Here is a 22,664-nt window from a genome sequence, read left to right as displayed (position 1 = left end):
AAACAGTTCATATTCTCTCTATTGTTCTTCACCCCTCACCAGTTCAAATACTGACACCTTGAGGCGATTTTATCTAAAATAGAATTGGGAGCATCTGCTGGTGAGCACTTCACTGTAATGTCTCCACAGTTGGTCAATGGATACCCTAGCGGTGGCTGGGCCTTCCACCCCCAGCCTGCCTGTTACCCTCAGCCTGTGGACTTCAAGCCAAAGAAGGCACATATGCCTCTGGACAGGACATACTCAGCATGTCTGAACACTCTAGACAGAAGACCTTGAGAGAACATGGGTGGCATTGGTTACATATTATCAATTTGTTGTGACATTTGTTTACTTTTCTTCAGCAGTTGTGACAGATAGGGTGGAGATGGAAGGCCCGACTAACTTTAGAGAGTGTCATAGATTCATAGAGTTATACAGCACAGAAACAGAACCTTCGGCCCAACTCATCCATGCTGACCAATTTTCTCAAACTAACTAGTCCCATTTGCCTGCGTTTGGCCCATATCCCTCTTAAACCTTTGCTACTCATGTACCTGTCTAAATGTCTTTTGAATGTTGTAATTGTACCTGCGTCTACCACTCCCACTGGCAGTTCATTTTACATACAAACCACCCTCTGTGTGAAAAAGAGCCCCCTCAAGTTCCTTTTAAATCTTTCTCCTCTCACCTTAAAATTATGCCCTCCAGTTTTGAACTCCCAAACTCTAAGGAAAAGACATTTGCTATTCACTTTTATCTATGCCCCTTATGATTTTATAAACTTCTTTAAGGTCACCCTCAATCTTCTACGGTCCAGGTCAAAAAAGTCCCAGCCTATCCAGCCTCTCCTTGTAACTCAAACCCATCAGTCTCAGTAACATCCTTGTAAATTTTTACACATTTAATAGTATTCTTCCTATTGCACGGCGACCAGAACTATATACAGTACTCCAAAAGTGGCCTGACCAACATCCTGTATAACTGCAACATCTTGTCCCAACTTCAATACTCAATAGTCTGTGCAATGAAGGCAAGCTTGCTGCGCATTCTTTACCACTCTTTCCCTGCCCACTCCAAGTGTGGTCATAGCCATTTTCATCTCGGCTGCACATTTGTATTGCCAACACAATGGAAGGAAACACAGGTCCTTCCCTAAGCAGTGAGTTTCAGGCTCACTCTGTTTATATCAGTGAACCCTCAAATTTAACCATTCCCTTCTTGGTAGCCCTTCCCATCAACCACAGGGGCTTTGAATTTCCTCAAGTCCCAAAATAACCTATTTATACAAATCTTTATCTGTTCCCGCACCCCCACCCCACCCCGCCTCCCCCCCCACACACACACACACTCTGCCCCAAGTACTATCGAGTATACATGCAGGATCCACTGGTGCTTTGTTTCTTCATCCCTATCAAAGCTGCAGACTGTTGATCACCCCATGGCCTGCATAGCCCTTTCTCTTCAATGTTGGCATCACCCCTCGTTAATATTGAATCGTCCACACCTTCACAATTGCAATCCCCTTTGTATGCCCACAATTAAGATCCACAGTTCCCTCCTGCAGCAATGGCTGGAGGTAACCTCTCCTTGACTTTTACTGGCTTGACCTTCAAGTCTAACTGTGGTCCTCTTCTTTGAGTGACTTTGCCAGGCAATCCCGAAGGACAAGTAACCAGATCCCTGACTGATATCTATGCAACCTCCGGAATGCCCTTCTGCAGCTGTCAGATTGACAGCACAGACCTGACCATGTCCCACTCTCTGGATGGCATAAGTATGGACTCTCCTGACTCGTGACTGTTGCAAGCAGCTGACTGACTATGTCTAAGCCTCTGGACTGATATCAGAGGTTGCCCCTTGACATAAAGCGTGTGTCCCTGGATTTGATTGAGGACTACTCCTCTTAGTCATTAAGACATGGTGACTTGCTTAAAGCATAGGTAGTATGTTTGCTGTGTGAGATTGATGTAGCAATGTACTGTACAGCAACATGTCCAACCCCTTATCGAACACTTAGATGCTGCATCGTCCAAACCATCAGCTATGTACACATCTCAGCAAGTAAGGTTTCCTGGTAACAGACTCACCGAATGTGCCCAATGACTGCTTACCTCGTTTGAATGTGTTCTGTTCTGATGTTTTGCCCGATCAGATGCATTGGAGAATGCCTTGTTACAACCCTCATGTTCGCAGACATATGGCTTTTCTCCAGTGTGGGACCGCAGATGTGTTTTCAAGTTTTCCAGTCTGGAGTAGGCCTTTGCGCAGCCTTCAAACTGCAGAAAGCAAATTTGCAATAAATTACTTGCAAACATTTGGATCTTTTAAAGTTACATATAAAAGAACATATAACAACTATGTTAATATTTATGGCTTTTTATTTTGAAATTTGAGTTGGTGGCTTGATTCTGTCAGTGATGTTGAGAATTCTGCATTCTCACCTGGTTTGAATAGATTTGTTTGCTGAGTTTACTTGTTCTAATTTTCTGTTCAGAATTCATTGATAGGTATGACCACATTCTGGCAAGTTTAAGCACCTTGGCTTCCAGAAAAGCTAGGTCTTATAAAAGTGAAAATTTAGAAGTGACTTGGCTCAGGTATAGAAACTAATGGAGACAGTGTTTGCATTGACAGATTTTATTCAACTGGATGTCAACAAATAAGCAAGCATGCAACATGGTCCGATGATAGGCAAGTTTTATTTTCCAAGATAGCAGTACATTTATGGAACAATTGGCCAGATTCTGCATTGAGTGCTGATTTATTGTGCATCTTGAACAGTAAGCTGGAACCGTTCCCAGTTGGATGAGAGATATAGAAAAGATAAAAGCTATCTAAAAGAGATCATAGCCAATTTAGTCTCCTTGTTGATTTTGACTGCTTAGGGATTTGGAAAGGACTTACATAGGATGTTCACTGTATAGGCTGACATTTTGGATGCAAAACTTCTGCGACATAGTTTTGATACCAACTAAACACTGAAAACATCAGTAAATACTCTCTATCAGGTTCTGATATGGTATCCAATAATCAAATGCCATTTTTCCCCCCAAGATTAACCTTTTCAGTATAGTTCTTTCCAAGGCATCTGGGAATATGTCATTACAGACTGCATTGCAAATTAGGAACTCGGATCCGTCTGGTTAGATTATAACTGGGCAACATTGAAGTTTTTCTAATGTGGGTGGTTTGCAGGGGAATTTGCAGGTGGTGGCATTCTCATCCATCTGCTCCCCATTTTTCTATCTGAGGGTTAATGGTCACAGGCTTGGAAGGGGCTGTTGGAGGGAATTTGGCAATTTGTTGCAATGCTTCTTTATATGGTATACATTGCTGCTGCCACTGAGTGTCAGTGGTGAATGGAATTTAACCATTAGGTTATCCTGCCGTTTCCATGTGCTCTCCTTGTCTAAGTCAAAAAGCTTCTTCAACTCACTGAACCTCCCAACTTGTTTCCTTGCCTGCATTCCTATCTCTTTGACAGTCTCCACCACAATGGAGAATCACAGAATTGTTATAGTGCGGAAAAAGGCCATTAAGCTCAACATATCTGCACCAGGCCTCTAACTATTTTAACAGTGCCAATCTCCTGCCTTTTCCTCATAATCCTGCACTTGTTAGTATCTGGAAAAAAGACACTTATTGCTCACTTGTCCTTTGAGAAGACAGTGAAGAGTTTTCTTAAAGCACTGAACTTTGAGTGGCGAAAGTATTTCCAAAATAGCGTAAGGTTGAAGGGCTTAGGACTTTGATCCAGAGACAATGGAAAATTATGTCCATGTCTGATGGTCTAATTTGGAAGGGAATTTACAGGTGGTAATGCTCTCACACACCTACTGCACTGGTCATTCTACGTGATGCTGGACACAGCTTTGGGAGGTGTTGTCAAAGATATCTTGGCAAATTGGTGCAGTGCATCATGTAGACTGTAAACAAAAGATAGACCGATGGTGGAGTGAATTTTTAAGCTACTAGGTAAGATTTGGAACAGGGTTCTATCCTGTTTAAATTGCACATGCTAGTTAATCATTGCTCCTGAAATAAATCAAGTACATCAAGTTTACTACATTGCTCCTGGTTTTATACTCAATGGAGATTAGAACGATGAGGAGGGGATCTAATTGAAACATACAGAATACTGAATAGCTTGGACAGAGAAGATGTGGGAACGATGTTTCCATTGGTAGGAGAGATCAGGAGGATATAGCCTTAGAGTAAAGGGAAGACCTTTTAGGACCTTTTAGAAACTTCTTCAGCCAGAGAGTGGTAAATCAATGGAATTCATTGCCACAGAAGGGTGTGGAGGCCAGGTCATTGAGTATATTTAAGACTGAGATAGATAGGTTCTTGAGTATCAATGAAATCAAGGGTTACGAGAGGAAGTGAGATAGGGTAGAGAAACCTATCAGCCATGATTGAATGGCGGAGCAGGCTCGTTGGGCTGAATGGCCTAATTTGTGCTCAAAAGTCTTGTGGGAGTCATGAAAAAAAGCACGAAAATGAAAATAAATTTGCTTAAACATCCAAATGTGATGGTAATTTGATCCTGATAACAGAAGAGCAAGGTTTCATAAGTAAAGAGCAAGACAATTAACATGAAGGAACTCACAGTGCATTTGTGTGGCTTCTCTCCAGTGTGCCGCCTCATATGCACCACGAGCATGTACTGGGCTTTAAATGGCTTCTGCTCCCGAGAACAATCCTGCCATCGGCACACAAACTCCTTCTTCTCTCCATGGATATGATCATTATTTATATGCTAGATGAACAAATAAAAAAAGAGTACTGATTATCAACTTCCTTCACACTGGGATCTGAAAATATATTTAAAATACATCAAATATTTACAGTCTACTCCACTTAATTCAACATTGCTTCATTCAAATGATTGACTAATTCAGCATTATTTCAGTTCAAAAGAATATTCTCTGAGAATATCCTGATCATCATTGTAACATCAGTTGTAAATATACAAAAGCATTGGCATAATTTGCATAATTTCTCTGGGAATTACACTAATATTCTAGCCAAGTGCCAGAAATTTGGGAAAACCAGTGGAATTCTGTCCCCATAACAACCTGATGAGAAGCATGTGCTGAAAATCAAGGCCCACCATCCCACAAATCATCACCGATGTACAAATGACCAAGATAATGACTAAAATATTTAATTTGCTTGACTTTGACCATGTTTAAGATGAAACAAAAGCACAGCAAGTTTCATTAATAAACAACAAAACGTATTTACTATAAACAAATATATCCTTCAAAAAAGTGGCAAATGAATTATTATTTATGAATGTGCAAACTTAAGCCTTTTTAAAACCCAACACACACACATGCACAAATTGGGAAAAACAAGATAGACATCCTGCAGAAATAACATCAGTGGAAAACATGGGCATAAAGGAGCAAATTCTGTAAATCAAGTGTCTAGACCCCAAGGATAATGAATTAATGTTCTCATAGTTCCTTTGGGTTTTGGTGATGATATCATGTTGCTGCTGACTGCAAAATCCTCAATTCAGTAGCCTGTCAGTTGGGCCTAGGTTTTTGCTTGAGTTACAAGTTCACCATATCAGATTCTTTTGAGTGTTGCTTCTTTCCCAATCCCGGAGTTGGTGGTGGTGATGAGACAGTCATCTGACCTTGTGTAACTAATAAGTAAACTTCCCAGTTTCACTTCTTGTTTGAGCCGTGAGCAAAACTATCTCATTCTGTCCAATATGGCAGCATCCAAGCTTCCATTTTTCCAGTTTATATTCTAAGAAAAATATGCAATCCTGATACCCAACATTGTTATAATCATTGCAAGAAGATACCCATTACCAGAAAAGATATAAAACCGAGACAACTTATACTCTTAATGGTAAGGTCCTAGGGAGTGTTGCTGAACAAAGAGACCTTGGAATGCAGGTTCATAGTTCCTTGAAAGTGGAATCGCAGGTAGATAGGTTAGTGCAGAAGGCGTTTGGATAGCTTTCCTCTATTGGTCAGAGTATTGAGTACAGGAGTTGGAAGGTCATGTTGCAGCTGTACAGGACATTGGTTAGGCCACTGTTGAAATATTGTGTGCAATTCTGGTCTCCTTCCTATCGGAAAGATGTTGTGAAACTTGAAAAGGTTCAGAAAAGATTTACAAGGATGCTGCCAAGGTTGGAGGATTTGAGCTACAGGGAGAGGCTGAACAGGCTGGGGCTGTTTTCCCCAGAGCGTCAGAGGCTGAGAGGTGACCTTATAGAGGTTTACAAAATTATGAGGGGCATGGATAGGATAAATAGACAAAGTCTTTTCCCTGGGGTCGGGGAGTCCAGAATTCGACGGAATAGGTTTTAGGGTGAGAGGGGAAAGATATAACAGAGACCTAAGGGGCAACTTTTTCATGCAGAGGGTGGTAAGTCTATGGAATGAGCTGCCAGAGGATGTGGTGGAGGTTAGTACAATTGCAACATTTAAGAGGCATTTGGATGGGTAATATGAATAGGAAGGGTTTGGAGGGATATGGGCCGGGTGCTGGCAGGTGGGACTAGATTGAGTTGGGATATCTGGTCGGCATAGATGGGTTGGACTGAAGGGTCTGTTTCCATGCTGTATATCTCTATGACTCTCTAACTGCGGATGCTGGAAATCAGAAACAAAAACAGAAATTGCCGGAAAATCTCAGCAGATCTGGGAACATCTGTGGAGAGAAATCAGAGTTAATATTTCAGGTCCAGTTACTGTTTTTTAGTTCTGAACAAGCGTCACTGGACCCAAAACATTAACTCTGATTTTTCTCCATAGACACTGCCAGACCTGCTGGGTTTTTACAGCAATTTCTGTGTTTATACCAAAACAGATATCGCAATTACTAGAAATGTTTAGTTGACTTTTTAAATGAAACTATCAGTTTTGTATATAGTTAGACAATTTATTGCACAAGATCACTTGTGCCTACTTGTTTTTACAACTCACACTGGGGACTATTTGTGAATTCACTGCTGATAGAATTTACACAGACATTCACCAGAAACAGCTCTTCAATGTATGACACATTACACCATTTAAGGCAATAAAAACAGCAGCACAATTCAGCAATGTCAGACCATGCACAATTCTCAAAATTATTGAGTTTTTGGTCTCTGTAGACAAAAGAACCTCACTTAAAATTAAAGCAGTCAGACTTAGTGACATGAAAACCTACCAGATTTCCCATTCACGCCATCAATGAGTAGCCTTACTTTTAAAACAAAGTCATTTCTACCTAAGTTGCCTGGGTGATGTGTTGTCGAATTAAAGATCAGGAAACATGACAACACTGAAGTTTAACCTACTAGCAGCTACCTGCTGCTATGCCTGACAGCATCGTCAAATATGGTAGGAGCACTTGTAGTACTCGAATGAAACCAGAAGAGGGCCCACTTGTTTCACATTTGCAAGTGAAAGTCAGAGGGAAATCTGAGGCTTTTCCATTGGTTTTTTTTCATTGCATCTTTAAAAGTACCCAACTTCCAAGTGGCGACAGACATATTAAGAATGTTGCCAAACAAAGTAAATGATAAACCACAAATTATAAAGCATTAAGAAGCTGTTGGAAACAAACATCAAACTTCTACCTCTGTAGTAAATAGATATGATTTTGTATGAGAAATATTCTTCTGACACTTTCTTAATTGACAGAATGGTTTGTCTGCAGTCAGTTACAGTCAAGAAGAGGTAAATATGCTCTACTGTCTAATGTCTTAGAACTTCTTGCAACCTGACTATTGCCAGGGTCACTGGTTTTACTATTTTAAAAATTAACTTATTTTTCTAATCAACCTGTTCAGAGATGTTATTACATTCCTCTGGAGCAGCTGGGACTTGAACCTGGCCTCTCAATCCAGGGGTAGGGTCAAAACCACTGTGCTACAAAACGACCCCTCATTGGTTTTAGACCTGCACCAATTGAACCGAACCCCTTCACCAGCTTCCGCTGCTGTAACTTTGATAAGAGTGGACAGTCAGAAGATTTCATTGTGTGGGGAAGAGCATAACCAGTAGCCAGCAATGTAAATCAAGGCAGTATAAAATCACTGGAAATCAAGGCATACAAGTCAGTCCCTTTCTGGTACATACTTAACATATAAGTTGATCTCTTTCCCAACCCCAAATTGAGTAATAGAATCTTAAAACACCAGAGGCCATTCAGCGTAGTATGCCTGTACTGGAACCTTGAAACAGTTACATAGCTAATATAACGCCATTCCTTTTCGCTCAAACCTGAAAATGGGTCCTTTGTCCAAGCATTTATCCAATTTTCATTTGAAAGTTACTATTGAATCAGCTAACACCAATCTTTCAGGCAATACATTCCATACCAAATATCTGCATTTTTAAAAAAATCCATCTTCTTCGTTCACGTTATTTGTCAATTACTTTTAATTTTAAAACAGTAAATTGTCGTCGATTTGCAGCCATTATTGTAGAGAAGAAATGAATCTCAAACCTACACTTAGGACTAAACCATGACTTGCTTTGTCAAATAGTTTACATGCAACATATTCCCACAGAATTTCTATTAATGTAGAACTTATGGATACTTCTATGAATTGCGAGATATCAGGCCATTCGACTTAATGAACAATAATTCAAATTCTATGGCTTTTTGACCACATGTTCTTTGCATCTGCATCCTCCAAAAACTTGCCAATGTTAGCATCAGATATTTTCAATACTTCAGCAATAGGACATAAATAATACAGCATATTTATAATTGAGATTTCAATGTATGAAAATAACACTTTATCTTTCAAAAAAACAAAAATAGTGGGTTTGTCTGAACTCATATTGTCTTTTGCCCATACTCTTTAAGACATTTGGATAACTTAAAGATAACAATTAATCGAGCACTGATTGCTATTTCTGAGATCTCAAAACTTTTACCATCCTGTGTGTTATGATTTCACTCATAATTTCACTCTTGAAAGAGCTAGTTCTAATCCTTGGACAGCACCCCTTATTGATAAACATGCCAATCAGCAGGACAAAAAAATCTTTTTATGTACCCCCACAATATTATAAAAGCTTTGACCAAATTACCCCTTAAATCCTAGGGGTTTGTGGAGTCTCTCCTTGTAATTTAAGGCTTGGCGTTCAAATATCATGTTGATTAATACATACTGACCCTGGTTTTCACTCCAGGGGTGAGTAGGATGAATCAGAAAAGTTTCTGGCTCATCACACCCGCTTCAGAAACCATCACATCCCCAAATGGTGCATCTCCACTCCCACAGCAAGTGTGGGTTAGAATCAGAATTGTGTCCCCCCCAGATGCAGATGAATGAATGGGGTGGGTGCATGGTTGGCCGGATGAGTGGGTACTTAGGTGGGCGTGTAGTTCAATGAGTAGGTGGATGAGATGAGCTGGTTGAATGAGTCGGTCAAGGGGAGAGAGACGGTAGTCAGGTTGTTGGGTCAGCAATGCATAGTTGGGTTGGGAAGTATTGAGCTGGCTTGTGGAGTAGAGGGGGTGATAGTTAGGTTGAGGTGGTTGGATGATCAAGGTGAAGGTTGTGGGTAGTTGGATGAGAGGATTGAATAATTGAGGGTGAATAGTCAGGTCAAAGAGATGGATTTCTAGGTCAGAGAGGGGTGTAGTCGGGTTAGTGGTACATGTGAGGTGACGGTGGCTTGGTTGGGTTATACTGATAATCACGGAATTATAACAAAGACTAAACAATATAGGAATTCCAGTATAAGTATCTGGTTATGTCGCATATATCTAGCCCACGTCTCCAACTCTGAGTTGAGTGTGAGCAAAATAATAGTGACAGTAAGTTTTAGGCTGTGCAATCAGCCCATCAGAAGCTTAAACATGCTGGACAATTACAGTGAAAATATGTACGTCAGGACTTTCTCAGGCCCTTGACCAACACGAGCAACTTGTTCAATGCATCGCCGTCCCTGATACTGGAATATCTGGCCTAATACAAAACAGATTTTCAATGCCACAAGATATATTAAAGATCAAATATATTAAACCTGAAGTCACAATTTTAAACTCACAACCTCAGCATTTCTAATATTATGGCCAGTACATTACTGTAAATTGCACAGATTTCATGACAATAAGGAAGATACGCAAATCTAACATGAGAGGAGGATTTTTGAGCACAAAAGCATCTCAGCATTTTATTTTGTCATCCATTTAATTCTGAACTATCGCATATCATTTATAGACTCAGGAATCTGCAACTTTCTTTTATTCAATTGATTGAGAAGGCAAGGTAAAAGGAAGCCTCACGTTATGTTCATTTGAGAATAAGAAGCCACTTTATATACATGCTTTAGAAACCTAAGTAATGGAAGCCTCATTGAAAAGTAATAAAGCTTTTGACTTGAAAAGACAGCTGATTCTCTGACACTTGTGCACTTCCTGTGCATTTATCATATTTGTGTTAAATCCACTAGAGAACCAGTGTTCAAATACTTGTGCTGCTTCCATTCATTTCACTTACTCCAATATAAAACCCCACTGAGAACACAATTTTAAGAATGTTGTGACTTGAAGTTGCAGTGCAAAAGGAACACTGAGAAGCATGTAATGGCTAACATAACCTATAGCAACACATAAGACAGAACACACTTATAATTGTGCTTATTCAAAGGTGCATGGCAGTAACTCACCCAGGTTACTTTGACAATATTTGTCACCCATCAAGAAGGATGATTCACTATTTGATAGAAGGACCATCCTGAATTGGATATACATCACCGTCCCTTCATTATCACTGGGTCAATGTCCTAGAATTCCTTTACCGAACATCATCATGAGAGCACAGTCAGTACAATGGTTGTGGGCATTCAAAAAGGAGACCAACAACCATCTTCTAAGGTCACTTCAAGGTAGCAGACTTTCCAGAATTAGCCACAAGAATTACTTAATAAAATAACAGCAACTGCTTTATAGAGATATTTAATATTACTTACATTTTTAAGGATTTTGAAATATTGGTATATCTCATGTTTTATGAAAATCCCTGCAGTGACTTCTTTAGAAGAGCTAATTGAAATTTCACTGTGGCCATTGGAGTTTATTTCTAATACGGCTTCCTGTAAGTAATAACAGCTTGCTGTGCTGTATACTGCTGCTGATTTGAACAGAGACTGCCTTAGAGAGATGCTTGCTTTATCTGGTTCAGTTGGATGGAAGCTTGCTAAGACCAATCTGAGGTGGAAGCAAGCTGGCTATGATCAAGTTGCCCAGTTGATCTCTCTCATTTCTGAAAAGAGAAGCTTCTTGTTAAGTCCAGGGTGAAACCTATTTGAAAGAATGACTGACAAAATATCTCAACATTGTACTTCCTGAGCAGCTGTGTCAGCAAGACTTCAGAGACAACCATCTGCAATTCGTGGCTTGATCATATTTGCCAGAACATCAAAGAGAGTAACCCTGGAACATTCTAGGTTTATCCTTTCGGTCAATGGGTTGTTCTTGAAGGCAAAGCTTTTTTTTGGTTCAGAAAGCAATCTCTGTAGAGAAATCGGTTTTTGTTCTCTCTTCCCAAGATTGTGTGCTTGCAAATGTGTGTGTTTCTGTGTTTTGAGGATATTTTGAAGAATAAGTATTTATACTTCTATATTACTGACTGTGTATGTTAACCAACTGCTGCATCTTTATTAAATAAGTCTTATTTAAGTAATGATGCAATAATTGTGTTTATTTAAACACACTTGATTTATATATCGGATAAAACATGAGAAAGATAAGGTATTTAATTGGTCATCTTGATTACTGGAAATAAGCATACTTATTTTTATACTATGATCTACAGAGTAATGAGACTAGAGCACTCCCACAGACTTGATTGCAGCAATGTTCTATGTACCGAGGGTAATGTCATAATTGGAAAGAGATGTTACACCGAGTTCCAGATACTTTCTGAAGAAGAGCAGAATGGTTGCCTGATATTCTGGCCAACATTCTTCCCATAACCAATTGCATCAAAAACAGCTTAAACTTATCATTTATCACATCTGAGTTATGTGAGAGGAGCTATGCTCAAGCTGGTACCATATTTCCTACAGAACAGTGGTAATGCTTACAGAATAACTTATTAATGACGATGAGCTTGGAAACATCCTGAAATTATGATTATTGTTTGAAAAATTCTTGGACCTTAATAGTTGGGAAAACCTTGTGGTGAAAGCATGAACAATATTTTTCAGGTCCTATATGGAGAAGGCTGAAGAACATATAGCACTGAAAGAATTCACAATGTCAAATTATGAACCAAAATCACATAACATGACAATTTATGTTAGATATCATGTTGGAGAAGATCATTGCCAGATACTTACATTGTGTGAACGTTTACTGCACTTATCAGCCCAAACCTGAATATTGTCCAGGTCTTGCTGCAGTTGTTTATAGACTGCTTCAGTTATCTGAGGATTTACGAATAGTACAGAACATAGTGCAGTCATCAGTGAACCTCCCCACTTCTGACTTTATGATGAAGGGATGGTCATTATAAAGCAGCTGAAGAGGGTTGGGTTTAAGAGATTATCCTATGGAACTAGGGCTCTTGTAGTTCTGCGTATGTTGTATCTGTCTCTGAGTAGGAGACCTAGATTCAAGGCCCACCTACTCCAGAGATGTATAACAAAATCTCTGAACAAGTTGATTTCAAAATTTTTTAAAATACCCTGCGGAACTAGGGCGCTTTTGGTATATTTTGGTCCAATACTGGTTATGTCTCTTCCTCTTGGTCAGGAGGCCTGGGTTCAAGTTCCACCTGCCTCAAAAGTGTGGACTATCATCTCTGATCCAAAAATATTTATGGTGAGGCATTCTCCTGGTAGTTTTTTTTAATTCATCACAGGATATGGGCATCATTGATTAGACCAGCATTTACTGCCCAGAAGAGTTAACCACGTTGCTGTGGGTCTGGCGTTACAAGCAGGCTAGACCAGGTAAAGTTGGAAAATTTCCTTCCAGGAAGGACTTTAGTGAAACAGATGGGCTTTTCCCCAATAGTGGTTGTCATTAGACTCTTAATTCTAAACTTATATTAGATTGCAAATCAGCCATGGTTGGATTTGAACCTAGGCTCGCAGAACACAACCTGATTTGCTGGATTAATAGTTTAGCAATAATACCATTAGGCCATTACCTCCCCACAGTCAAACTACTTCTGAGCTAGGAGACTTACATTCAAGTCCATCTGAGCAATAACATCTCTGAACAAGGTTTTAAAAAAATCTAACCTGAGGAACTGGTGCAGTGGTAGTGTCCCCACCTTTAACCCAGGAGGCTCAACTCCCCACTAGCTCCGGGAGTGGGTAATCTCTGACCAAGTGGTTATGAAGATCTTGAGACCTCTTCGAAGTTTAAGACCAATCTCCCTCCAAGATGTGTAATAATGTCCCTTAATAAGCTGATTAAAACTATTTAGACAAGAAATAGACCAACATAATGAAATGCAGATTAATTACCATATAATTACCAGGAGTCCTAGGTCCAAGTCCCATGTGCAAGAAAAGTCATTTTACAGGACTGTTAGAACATAGAAGACAACCACTCAGCCCATCATGTCTGCAGCATCTTCCCAACTGAGCAAAGCCATTCACCCACGTTATTCCTGTAATGCTACTCTTTCTCTCTTTTTAAGATGGCAGCCTACTTCCCTCTTGCTGCCTCCACCAAACTTTCAGGCAGGACATTCCAGACCTGCACCAACCACTGTGTAGTTTTCCTTATGTTGGTTTTGTTATTTTTACTAATTGTTTTAAATCTGAGCCCTTCCATTGTCAATCATTTCATGAGTCGGAACAGTTCCTCCATATTTACACTCTCCATATCCATTATGATTTTGAATACTGCTCTCAAATTTTCTCTCAACCTTCTTTTCTCCAAGGAAAATAGTCCTAACTTCTCAAAACCATCATAACTATTTTGTATAGTTATACCAGAAATGGAAATTTGAAATATATGTACAGTGTATGACTGCACTAATACTAACTCCATGAAAGGTCAACACAAGGCTAAAGGAAATAGAAAGCAAACATCAACAAGAAAAAGAAATGTTTAGTCATTGGACTGAGATCATATCCCTACACTTGTAGATAATTTTCTTGCTTTACTCTACAGTTGTGATTTGGCCCACACCCACTCCACACCTCTTTCTATTTAATTTTTTTTTAATAGGTCCAGATTTCAGTTGCAGAACATACCAAAGTGTATTTGAAATCACACCTTTACTTTGTTAGTCCCATAAGTCATTTCTTCTCTTTTAAAATAATAGCTGGATTCTGCTTCAACCTAAGTTTGTGGCAGCCAATCCCACATCCAAAATATCCTCTGTGTTGAGACATTTAGAATAGATCATAGAATCCGCACAGCATGGAAGCAGGCCATTCAGCCCATCAAGTCCACACAAAACCCTCCAAAAGAGTACTGCATCCACATTGCCCTCCCCCCCCAAACTTTTTTCTGTAACCCTACACTTCCTATGGCTAATCAACCTAACCTGTCATGGGCAATTTAACATGGCCAATCCATCTAAACTTTCTGGACTGTGGAGGAAACCCACTCTGACACAAACTCCATACAGACAATCACCCAAGGCTAGAATTGAAGAAGGGTCCATGGCTCTGGTAGGAGGTAGTGCTAGCCACTAAGCCACTGTGCCATTTTTTCTAACTTCAGCTTCAATTGATTTTGTGATTATTTTAAATGTATTCCATATAGATCATTGGAAACAATTGATCACCAATCACCCCATGATAACTTTACATAAAGTCAAAGCTGCTTTCAGGTCATACCATAAACTTTCCATTCATTGGAAGAAAACCCAAACCTTCAGGTTTTTCTTCATAATGATAACAATTAATCTATGCTAGACCTTTATTAATTGCTAAAATCAGCTTATCCAAAATCTTGTGTGAACCTTGCTCTTTCCTTCTGTATTTGTCTCTAAAAACAAAACTTACAATTCCTTTTTATATCCTTACCTACTTGGATTGCCATACCCAATGTCTATATCTGCATACAATTGTCTACCTCTCTTTCTGATTTGCTCTGTCTCTTAGTTATAAAATGCTTCTTTTTACTCTCCGATAGCCACTTTCACAGCTCCCTTCTCCACAGCCATAAAAGTTGTTTCACATGTGGTTTGGGATCAACAGGAATGATACAAGAAGGATGATTCCGCTGTCTAGGGAATCTAGAGGCAAGGGATATAAAAGCCCCTGGGATTGATGGGCCAATGGCAGGAACCATCTTGAAGACTCAAACAGAATAGTGGAGAATTGTTCTCAGATTGGTGAAAAGTACATGGTGCTGTTGGAGTAAGTACTGGGACCACTGCTCCTATTGTTATAAATTAATGACCTGTACTTGGGATTAGGTGACATAATTTAAAAGTCTGCAGAAGACATAGAGCTTGGAGATATAGTGAACTGTGAAGAATAGATTCCAGGAGGATAGCAACAAGTGAAGTGGGCAGACACATGGCAAGGAAAAATGTGTGAAGTAATGCATTTTGGAAGGAAATATTGATACGGCTGTTAAAAAAGCATACAGGACCCTTTGCTTTACGAATTGTGGTACAGAACGGCTAAGTAAGAAGGTTATGATATATTGTTACATGTCAACAGGGCCTCAGCCAGGATATTGTGCACTTAGGAAGAATGAAAATATGTGTTGTTGGAAAAGCGCAGCAGATCAGGCAGCATCCAAGGAACACGACGGTTGGAGGAAGAGCGCCTCATCTTCTGCCTGGGAACCCTCCATCTCCTGTTCCTTGGATGCTGCCTGACCTGCTGCGCTTTTCCAGCAACACATTTTCAGCTCTGATCTCCAGCATCTGCAGCCCTCACTTTCTCACTTAGGAAGAATACAAGGCCTTGAAGAATTTGGAGAGAATCATCAAAATGACATTAGGAATGAGGAACTAGAGTTATGTGAAGACAGTAGTTCAGGTAGGTCTGCTTTTCTTTAGAGCAAACAATATCAAGGGAGAGGTGTTTCAAATCATACAGGTCTTTCTCCAGAACAAGAAATTGGTTCTGTTGGCAAAAAGGTCAGTAAACACAGGAAAAGAAAAAGATAATAAGATCATTTTTTGTGCTTTGTTTTTATAAATACTTTAATGAAATGTGATTGTTCATGGATTGGCCATCTTTATTGCCCATCGTTAACTGCCCTGGAAATAATGATAGTGAGCTGCCAACTTGAACTGCTGCAGTCCTTGGGCTGTGTTCCCTCTAATATATCCTGCACAGATCTTTCAGGTCAGCATGCACAGACCCTCTAACTGGCTGCATCTCCACACAGTGTAGCAGGTACATCCACAGTGTTGTTAGAGAGGGAGTTCCAGGATTCTGACCCAGCAATAGTACAGAACGCTGATATAGTTTCAAGACGGGCTGTTGTGTGGCTCAGAGAGGAACCTGAGAAGGTGGTGTTCCCATGTGCTGTCTTGGTCATTCAAGTATGGTAGTATTTATGGGTTTGAAAGGTGCTGTTGGGAAACATGGTGAACTATGGCAATGCACTTTGTATGTGGTACACACTGCAGCCACTGTGTGTCAATGGTGAAGGGAGTGAATGCTGAAGGTGGTGGATGGGATGTCATTGAAATGGTCCTGGATGATATCACGTTTCTTGAGTGTTGTTGGAGTGCTCTCATTCAGGAAAGTGGACAGTATTACATCATGCTCTTGACCTGCACCTTGCAGGTGGTGGACATGTTTTGGAAGTCAAGGGGTGAATTACTTGTCCCAGGATCCCAAGCCTCTGACGTTCTCTTCTCATAGCCACAGGGTTTATATGACTGGGGAGAAGGAGGAGAAGCCACAATTTTCCATAAGGAAAAGCCATTCTAGGTGCAGATGAAATCAAATGCTTCAGTATGGTCTTTTGCACTAGTATGCTGAGCTCCCCAGCCTGGGGAACTTGGTGGTAATGGTGGATTGGGGAATGTGTTGCACCACGGGGTTACAGACTATGGTTGATGCAATTCTGCTAAATTCTTGAACTGCTAGATCTGCATAAAATCTATCTCATTCTCAAAACTGGTAGCATCATACTGGCCAAGATCAGCAGGAAACTAGAAGACTGGGAAAGCTTTAAAGGTCAACAGAAAAGCCACAAAAAGAGCTATAAAGAAAAGTAAGATAGAACATGAAAGAAAAACTAGCACAGAATATAAAGACAGCAGAGGTTTCTCTAAATATATAAAATGAAAGAGAGTGGCTCAAGTAAACATTGGTCCTTTAAAGGATGAGAAGAGGCATTAAGTCATGGGGTATAATGAAATGGTCGAGGCATTGATAGGTATTTTGTGTTGGTCTTCACTGTGGAGGGCACAAATAACATGCCACTAATTAACAAAGAGACGATTGCAGGTGAGGACCTGGAAACAATCATTATTATGGAAGAGGTAGTGTTGGGCAAGCTAATGGAGCTAAGGATAGACAATGATGGAATGAATCCCAGGGTACTAAAAGTGATGGCGCAAGAAATAGCAAGTGCATGTGGTAATTTTCCAAAATTCATTGGATTCAGGGGAAGTTCCAGCAGATTGAAAAACAGCAAATGTGATGCAATTGTTTAAAAAAGACAGTAGACAAAAAGTGGGGAATTAGAGACTGGTTAGCTTAACCTCTGTAATGGGAAAGATGCTTGAGTCTATTATCAAGGAAGAAATAGCAAGCCATCTAGATAGAAATTGTTCCATTGGGCAGATGCAGCATGGGCTCCTGAAGGGCAGGTCATTACAAGCAAGGTGGACAATTGGGACCCAGTAGATGTGGCGTACCTAGATTTCCAAAAGGCCTTCGATAAAGTGCTGCACAAAAGGTTGCTCCATAAGGTAAAGATGCATGGTGTTATGGGTAAAGTACTAGCATGGATGTAATACGAAGCAAAGAATGGGAATAAATGAGTGTGATTCTGGTTGGTAATCAGTAACTCATGGTGTGCCTGAGGGAACAGTGTTGGGGTTGCAATTATTCACAATTTATGAAGATGATCTAGAGTTGGGGACCACGTGTAGTGTGTCAAAGTTTGCAGATGTCACTAAGATGAATGGCAGAGCAAAGTGTGCAGAGGACTGTGAAACTTTGCAGAGGAACATATATAGTTGAAGTGAGTGGGCTAAGGCCTGGCAGATGGATTACAATATTAATAAATGTGAAGTCATCCATTTTGATAGGAGTAACAGTAGAAAGGACTACTACTTGATTGGTAAAAAGTTGCAGCATGCTGCTATGTAGAAGGACCTGGGTGTTGGTCCACAGAAGGTTGGTCTGCAGGTATAACAGATAATTAGGAAAGCAAATGGAATTTTGTCCTTCATTGCTCAAGGGATTGAGTTTAAAAGTGGGGAGGTTATGTTGAAGCTGTATAGGGTACTGATGAGGCCACACCTGGAGTACTGTGTGCAGGTTTGGTCTCGTGACTTGTAAAAGGATGTACTGGCACTAGAGGGGGTGCAGAGAGATACACTAGGTTGATTCCAGAGTTGAGGGAGTTGGCTTATGAGGAGAGACTGAGTAGACTGGGATTACATTCTTTGGAATTTATGAAGGGAATAGATAAATTAGATGTACAGAGGATGTTTCCACTGGCAGGTGAAACTAAGACAAGAGGGCATAGCCTCAAAATTAGGGGGAGCAGATTTAGGACTGAATTGAGAAGGAACTTCTTCACCCAGAAGGTTGTGAATCAGTGGAATTCCTTGCCCAGTGAAGTAGTTGGCGCTACTTCAGCAAATCTTTTTAAAGCTAAAATAAACTTTTTGTGAACATTGAAGGAATTAAGGGTTACAGTGAGAGTAAGTGGATCTGAGTCCATGAAAAGATTGGCCATGATCGTATTAAATGGCAGAGTGGGCTTGAAAGGCCAGATGGCCTACTCCTGCTCCTAGTTCTTATATTCTTATGTAAAAAAAGGGGGAATTCCCAATGTGAAAATGGGAGATTTTCTCTACAATTACTGTGTGGTAGTCACTCCTATTGATAATATCATTGATGGATGGATCTGTGACTGGCAGATTGGTGACAACGAGGCCAAGTCAAATTTTCTTTTTAGTTGGTTCCCTCACTATCTGTCTTTGGTCAATCTAGCAGAAATAACCTTTAGGACTTGCCAGAGCCACTCTTCATGATGGACACTGAAGCTCCCCCCACTCAGAGCCACCTTCAGTGCTTCTTCTGTGTGTAGGGTGATCAACCTGGAGGGTTCTGCTTCCTCAGCCAGGTGGCAGTGGTAAGCGATGTTCCCTCTCATTTTCTTTCCAGCTGCATGGGCCTCTGAGGTCAATGTGTGGCATCGATTTCAGGAATTGGAAGTTAATGCCACAGTTGGCGTGCCAGTTGCCATGGATAGGATCTTAGAGCAACCTTGCTTATGCACATCTTAGAGTGAATGCTGGCATTAATCAGAGGAAGTTTCCTTGCCTGTGTTTGCCTGACGAGACTTCATGTGATCTGGTACAATGTTGAAAATTCCCAGGGCAACTCCTCCCAGACTTTATACCACTGCTGCTGGGTCTGTGTCATTCCCAGGGATGGGTGGATGGCAGTGTCTGGGACATTGTAAGGAATGATTCCATGAATATAACTATGTCAATTTGTTGCTTGGCTCAGACGTGAGACAGCAGTAGCTCCCAGACATTGCTGAGAGAATTATGCAGGGTTTCATTTCTCAGTGTTATTCCTAGTGCCTTGCTGAATGCCGGTGGTCCATCCAATTTCAGTCCTTTGACTGTGACCATGATCTGGAATGCCTGGAAGGGTGCTGGAAGCAGGTTCAGTAATCACTTCCAAATGGGAATTAAGTGAATACTTGCAGGCTTATGGGGAAAGGGGTATGAAATTGCAACTTATCCGATAGCACTTCAAATGCCAGCACATTTATTTTTATTCATTCACTCATGGGAAATGAGTGTCACTGGCTGGGCCAGCATTTATTACCAATCCCTAGTTGCCCATGATGATGGCGAGCTGCCTTTTCAACCACTGCACTCCAGGTGCTGTAGGTAGAGCCACAATGCCATTAGGGAGGGGTTCCAGGATTTTGATCCAGTTACATTCATAGTAGTAAAATGGCCTCTTGGTGCACAGTTTCACACTACACTGCTTCCAATTTTCTGTTATTGCAGCTGGTGAGTAGAATCATCAAGGAAGCTCTGGTGTGTGTGCTTTCAGTGCACCCACATGATTTAGAATTCGACTTTGAGGGAAGTTTCATGATAAATACTGTGGTTTTATTGGTTACATGCACATCATAATAATTCCACTTCACAACAGGAATGTTTTGTCCAGTCTTCTCATCGTTAAAACTAAAACAAACATCATATTCTCAAAAGTTGTGAATGTACAGGGAACAAACTCTTGGCCAAAAGGAACTGGCAGTAGAATAGAGCTGGTGACAGGAAACTCTGCCAGTCTAAAGATTTTTAAAAACAGTGTTTCCTTGGCGAATCAATAGAGAGTAAATGTTTCTTCAACATGGCAGCAAGGGATGAAGTAAACTGCAATTTTTATGAGTGCCAGTAACTATTTGCTTAACAGTTTCACTCAGAGACGGATACATTTTTGGAATGAGTGTGTATATTTTTAAAACACGCTCCTTAAAACAGTATCTTTACAACATGAGATCTCAGGAAACAGTTGTGAGCAAAATGTGCGATTTATTGGAAAGCTCTTCCAATAAATGATGGACATTGCTCTAAGGATTAAATATACAGACAAAAGGTTGGAATACTTAAGGATGAAATCAATTTCTTACCCCAATACAAAGAAAATATTGTACAATTCATAGGAGCTTTATCAAGAACCAGATGCAATATTTAGAAATGGAAAACACTTGCAATACATATTAGACCCACGGTGCAGGATTCTGTCCAGGGGGCAATAGGAGATTAGGAGTGGTCATGAAAGGATTTAAAATATCCGCTCCAGTGCTGATCCTGCCAACATTTTTTCTTTTAAATTTAATACTTTAAAATGAAATAATTCAAAATTGGTTTGGCGAATTTTCAAGATTATCTAGAAATCCCTTTGATTCAACAGGAGCTAAATTGTTATATACTGGAAAAGAAGAAACTTGCAGGCCTATGGGGAAAGAGCCAAAGAAATCAGTTTGATTGTACAACTATTTTATAGAGCCAGCACCATGGGTAAATGGACTACTTCTCAGTTGTATAAGGACACAAGAAATAGGTGTGGCAGTCAGACAGATACAGCCCGTCAAAATTGCTCCCGTGCACAAAATGATCATAACCGATCTTCTGACTTAGCTGTCCCACCTGTACTTCGTCCCCTTGATTCCCTGAGAGATGAAGAATGTTCCAGCCCATGCCTGAATATATTCAATATTACAGCATCTACAACTCTCTAGAAGAGAGAATCTCAAAATTCACAAACCATTAAGTGAAGAGAATTCTCCTCACACCTGTATTAAATGTTTAACCTTTTATCCTGAGGCATGTTCTACATTCTCCAATAACCACAGTCTGTCGACTCTATCAAACCCCTTCATAATCACATACATTTGTTAGATATCTCTCAATTTCGTAAACTCAGCTCATTATCTGCCAATTCCACTCATGTCACTTCCCACAATAAATGCAGCTTCCACACCTGTGAGCTGTGCATTCCATATCCTAATTTTTTTTTTTACACAGAAACGCTCTCTCTCGTTGCTGTTGTTTCTTTTACCAATCACTTACAATAGGTGTCCTCTGGATTTTGATCCTTCCACCAAAATGAGTTCTTCCTATCTACACTGTCCAAATCCAAACCCCCTCATGATTTTGAATGCTTCAATGAAATCTCCTCTCAACATGCTCTTCTGTCAGAACAATCTCAGCTTCTCTAAGCCATCCATGTAACTAAAGGCTTTCACCTCTGGAATTCTTGTGATTCTTTTCTGAATCCTATCTAAAGCCTTCACATCCTTCTTAAAGTGTGGTGCCCCATATTGGACTGAATTCTACACTTGAGGCCAAGCCAACGTCTAATGGAAGATCATTACAAGTTTGTACAACATGGATGAAACTTTCCCACATTTTTCTGAAGAGTGAGGGCAGTGCATTAGGTGGTGACCAACGTCCATCTGTGTCAATCAGTTCACTTAGAAGCAAGCAAAGGGGAGTACCTGACTCTATCATAGGCCTCAACTCTGGCAGGTGGAGTACCTATCATTTTTCAGCCAGCTAATTTTCAGAAAATTGGGTGAGTTATCTCACTGGTGCAGGTGGGCTGCTGGTCTCCATCAAACACAATCACCAATTAATGGACCACTTAGGGGTTTTAATTGGTGGTGAGTCAAGAAACTCACACATTGATCATCTCGCTGATCTCTTCATTGCTGAGGAGGTGAAATGCATGATTTTCTCTCCAGTTTCTATTGGTCAATCCCAGGATTACATACGTCACTTTTACAACCGGCTCTGCCGTGTTTGCTAACCAAAACAGAAATTGCTAGAGAAACTCAGCAGGTCTGGCAGCAGCCGTAGAGAGAGTCAGTTAAAGTCTTGAGTCCAGTGACCCTTCTTCAGAACTGTCTCATTAACACCACCTGCTCTCACATCAAAAACTCAAGTTGTTAAACACAATTTTCCCTTAAGAAATTGTACGCATTTTTCAGAATTGACCATTTATGTCCAGGATTATTTTCATAGATATTCTGACAGTGACAATGCTGGG

At 40.3% G+C, this 22,664-nt stretch overlaps 1 protein-coding gene across 7 annotated transcripts in view; it reads right to left on the bottom strand.

Moving 5' to 3' along the window:
• The window catches only part of LOC122549307 (transcriptional activator GLI3-like), a 396,212-nt gene that overhangs the window by 16,215 nt on the left and 357,333 nt on the right, over window positions 1-22,664 (bottom strand). For all 7 annotated transcript variants that reach the window (XM_043688905.1, XM_043688906.1, XM_043688908.1 and 4 more), the window contains 2 exons: window positions 4,592-4,741; window positions 2,094-2,258 (listed from right to left, as the gene is read on the bottom strand). In XM_043688905.1, coding sequence (XP_043544840.1) covers window positions 2,094-2,258; window positions 4,592-4,741 — 315 coding nt within the window. The remainder of the gene's footprint in view (window positions 1-2,093; window positions 2,259-4,591; window positions 4,742-22,664) is intronic.

Source organism: Chiloscyllium plagiosum, chromosome 4 (genome assembly GCF_004010195.1).
Source record: "Chiloscyllium plagiosum isolate BGI_BamShark_2017 chromosome 4, ASM401019v2, whole genome shotgun sequence".
Classification (NCBI taxonomy): domain Eukaryota; kingdom Metazoa; phylum Chordata; class Chondrichthyes; order Orectolobiformes; family Hemiscylliidae; genus Chiloscyllium; species Chiloscyllium plagiosum.
The sequence above is the reverse complement of the archived record's forward strand: the minus strand, read 5'-3'. Positions and strand labels throughout refer to the sequence as shown.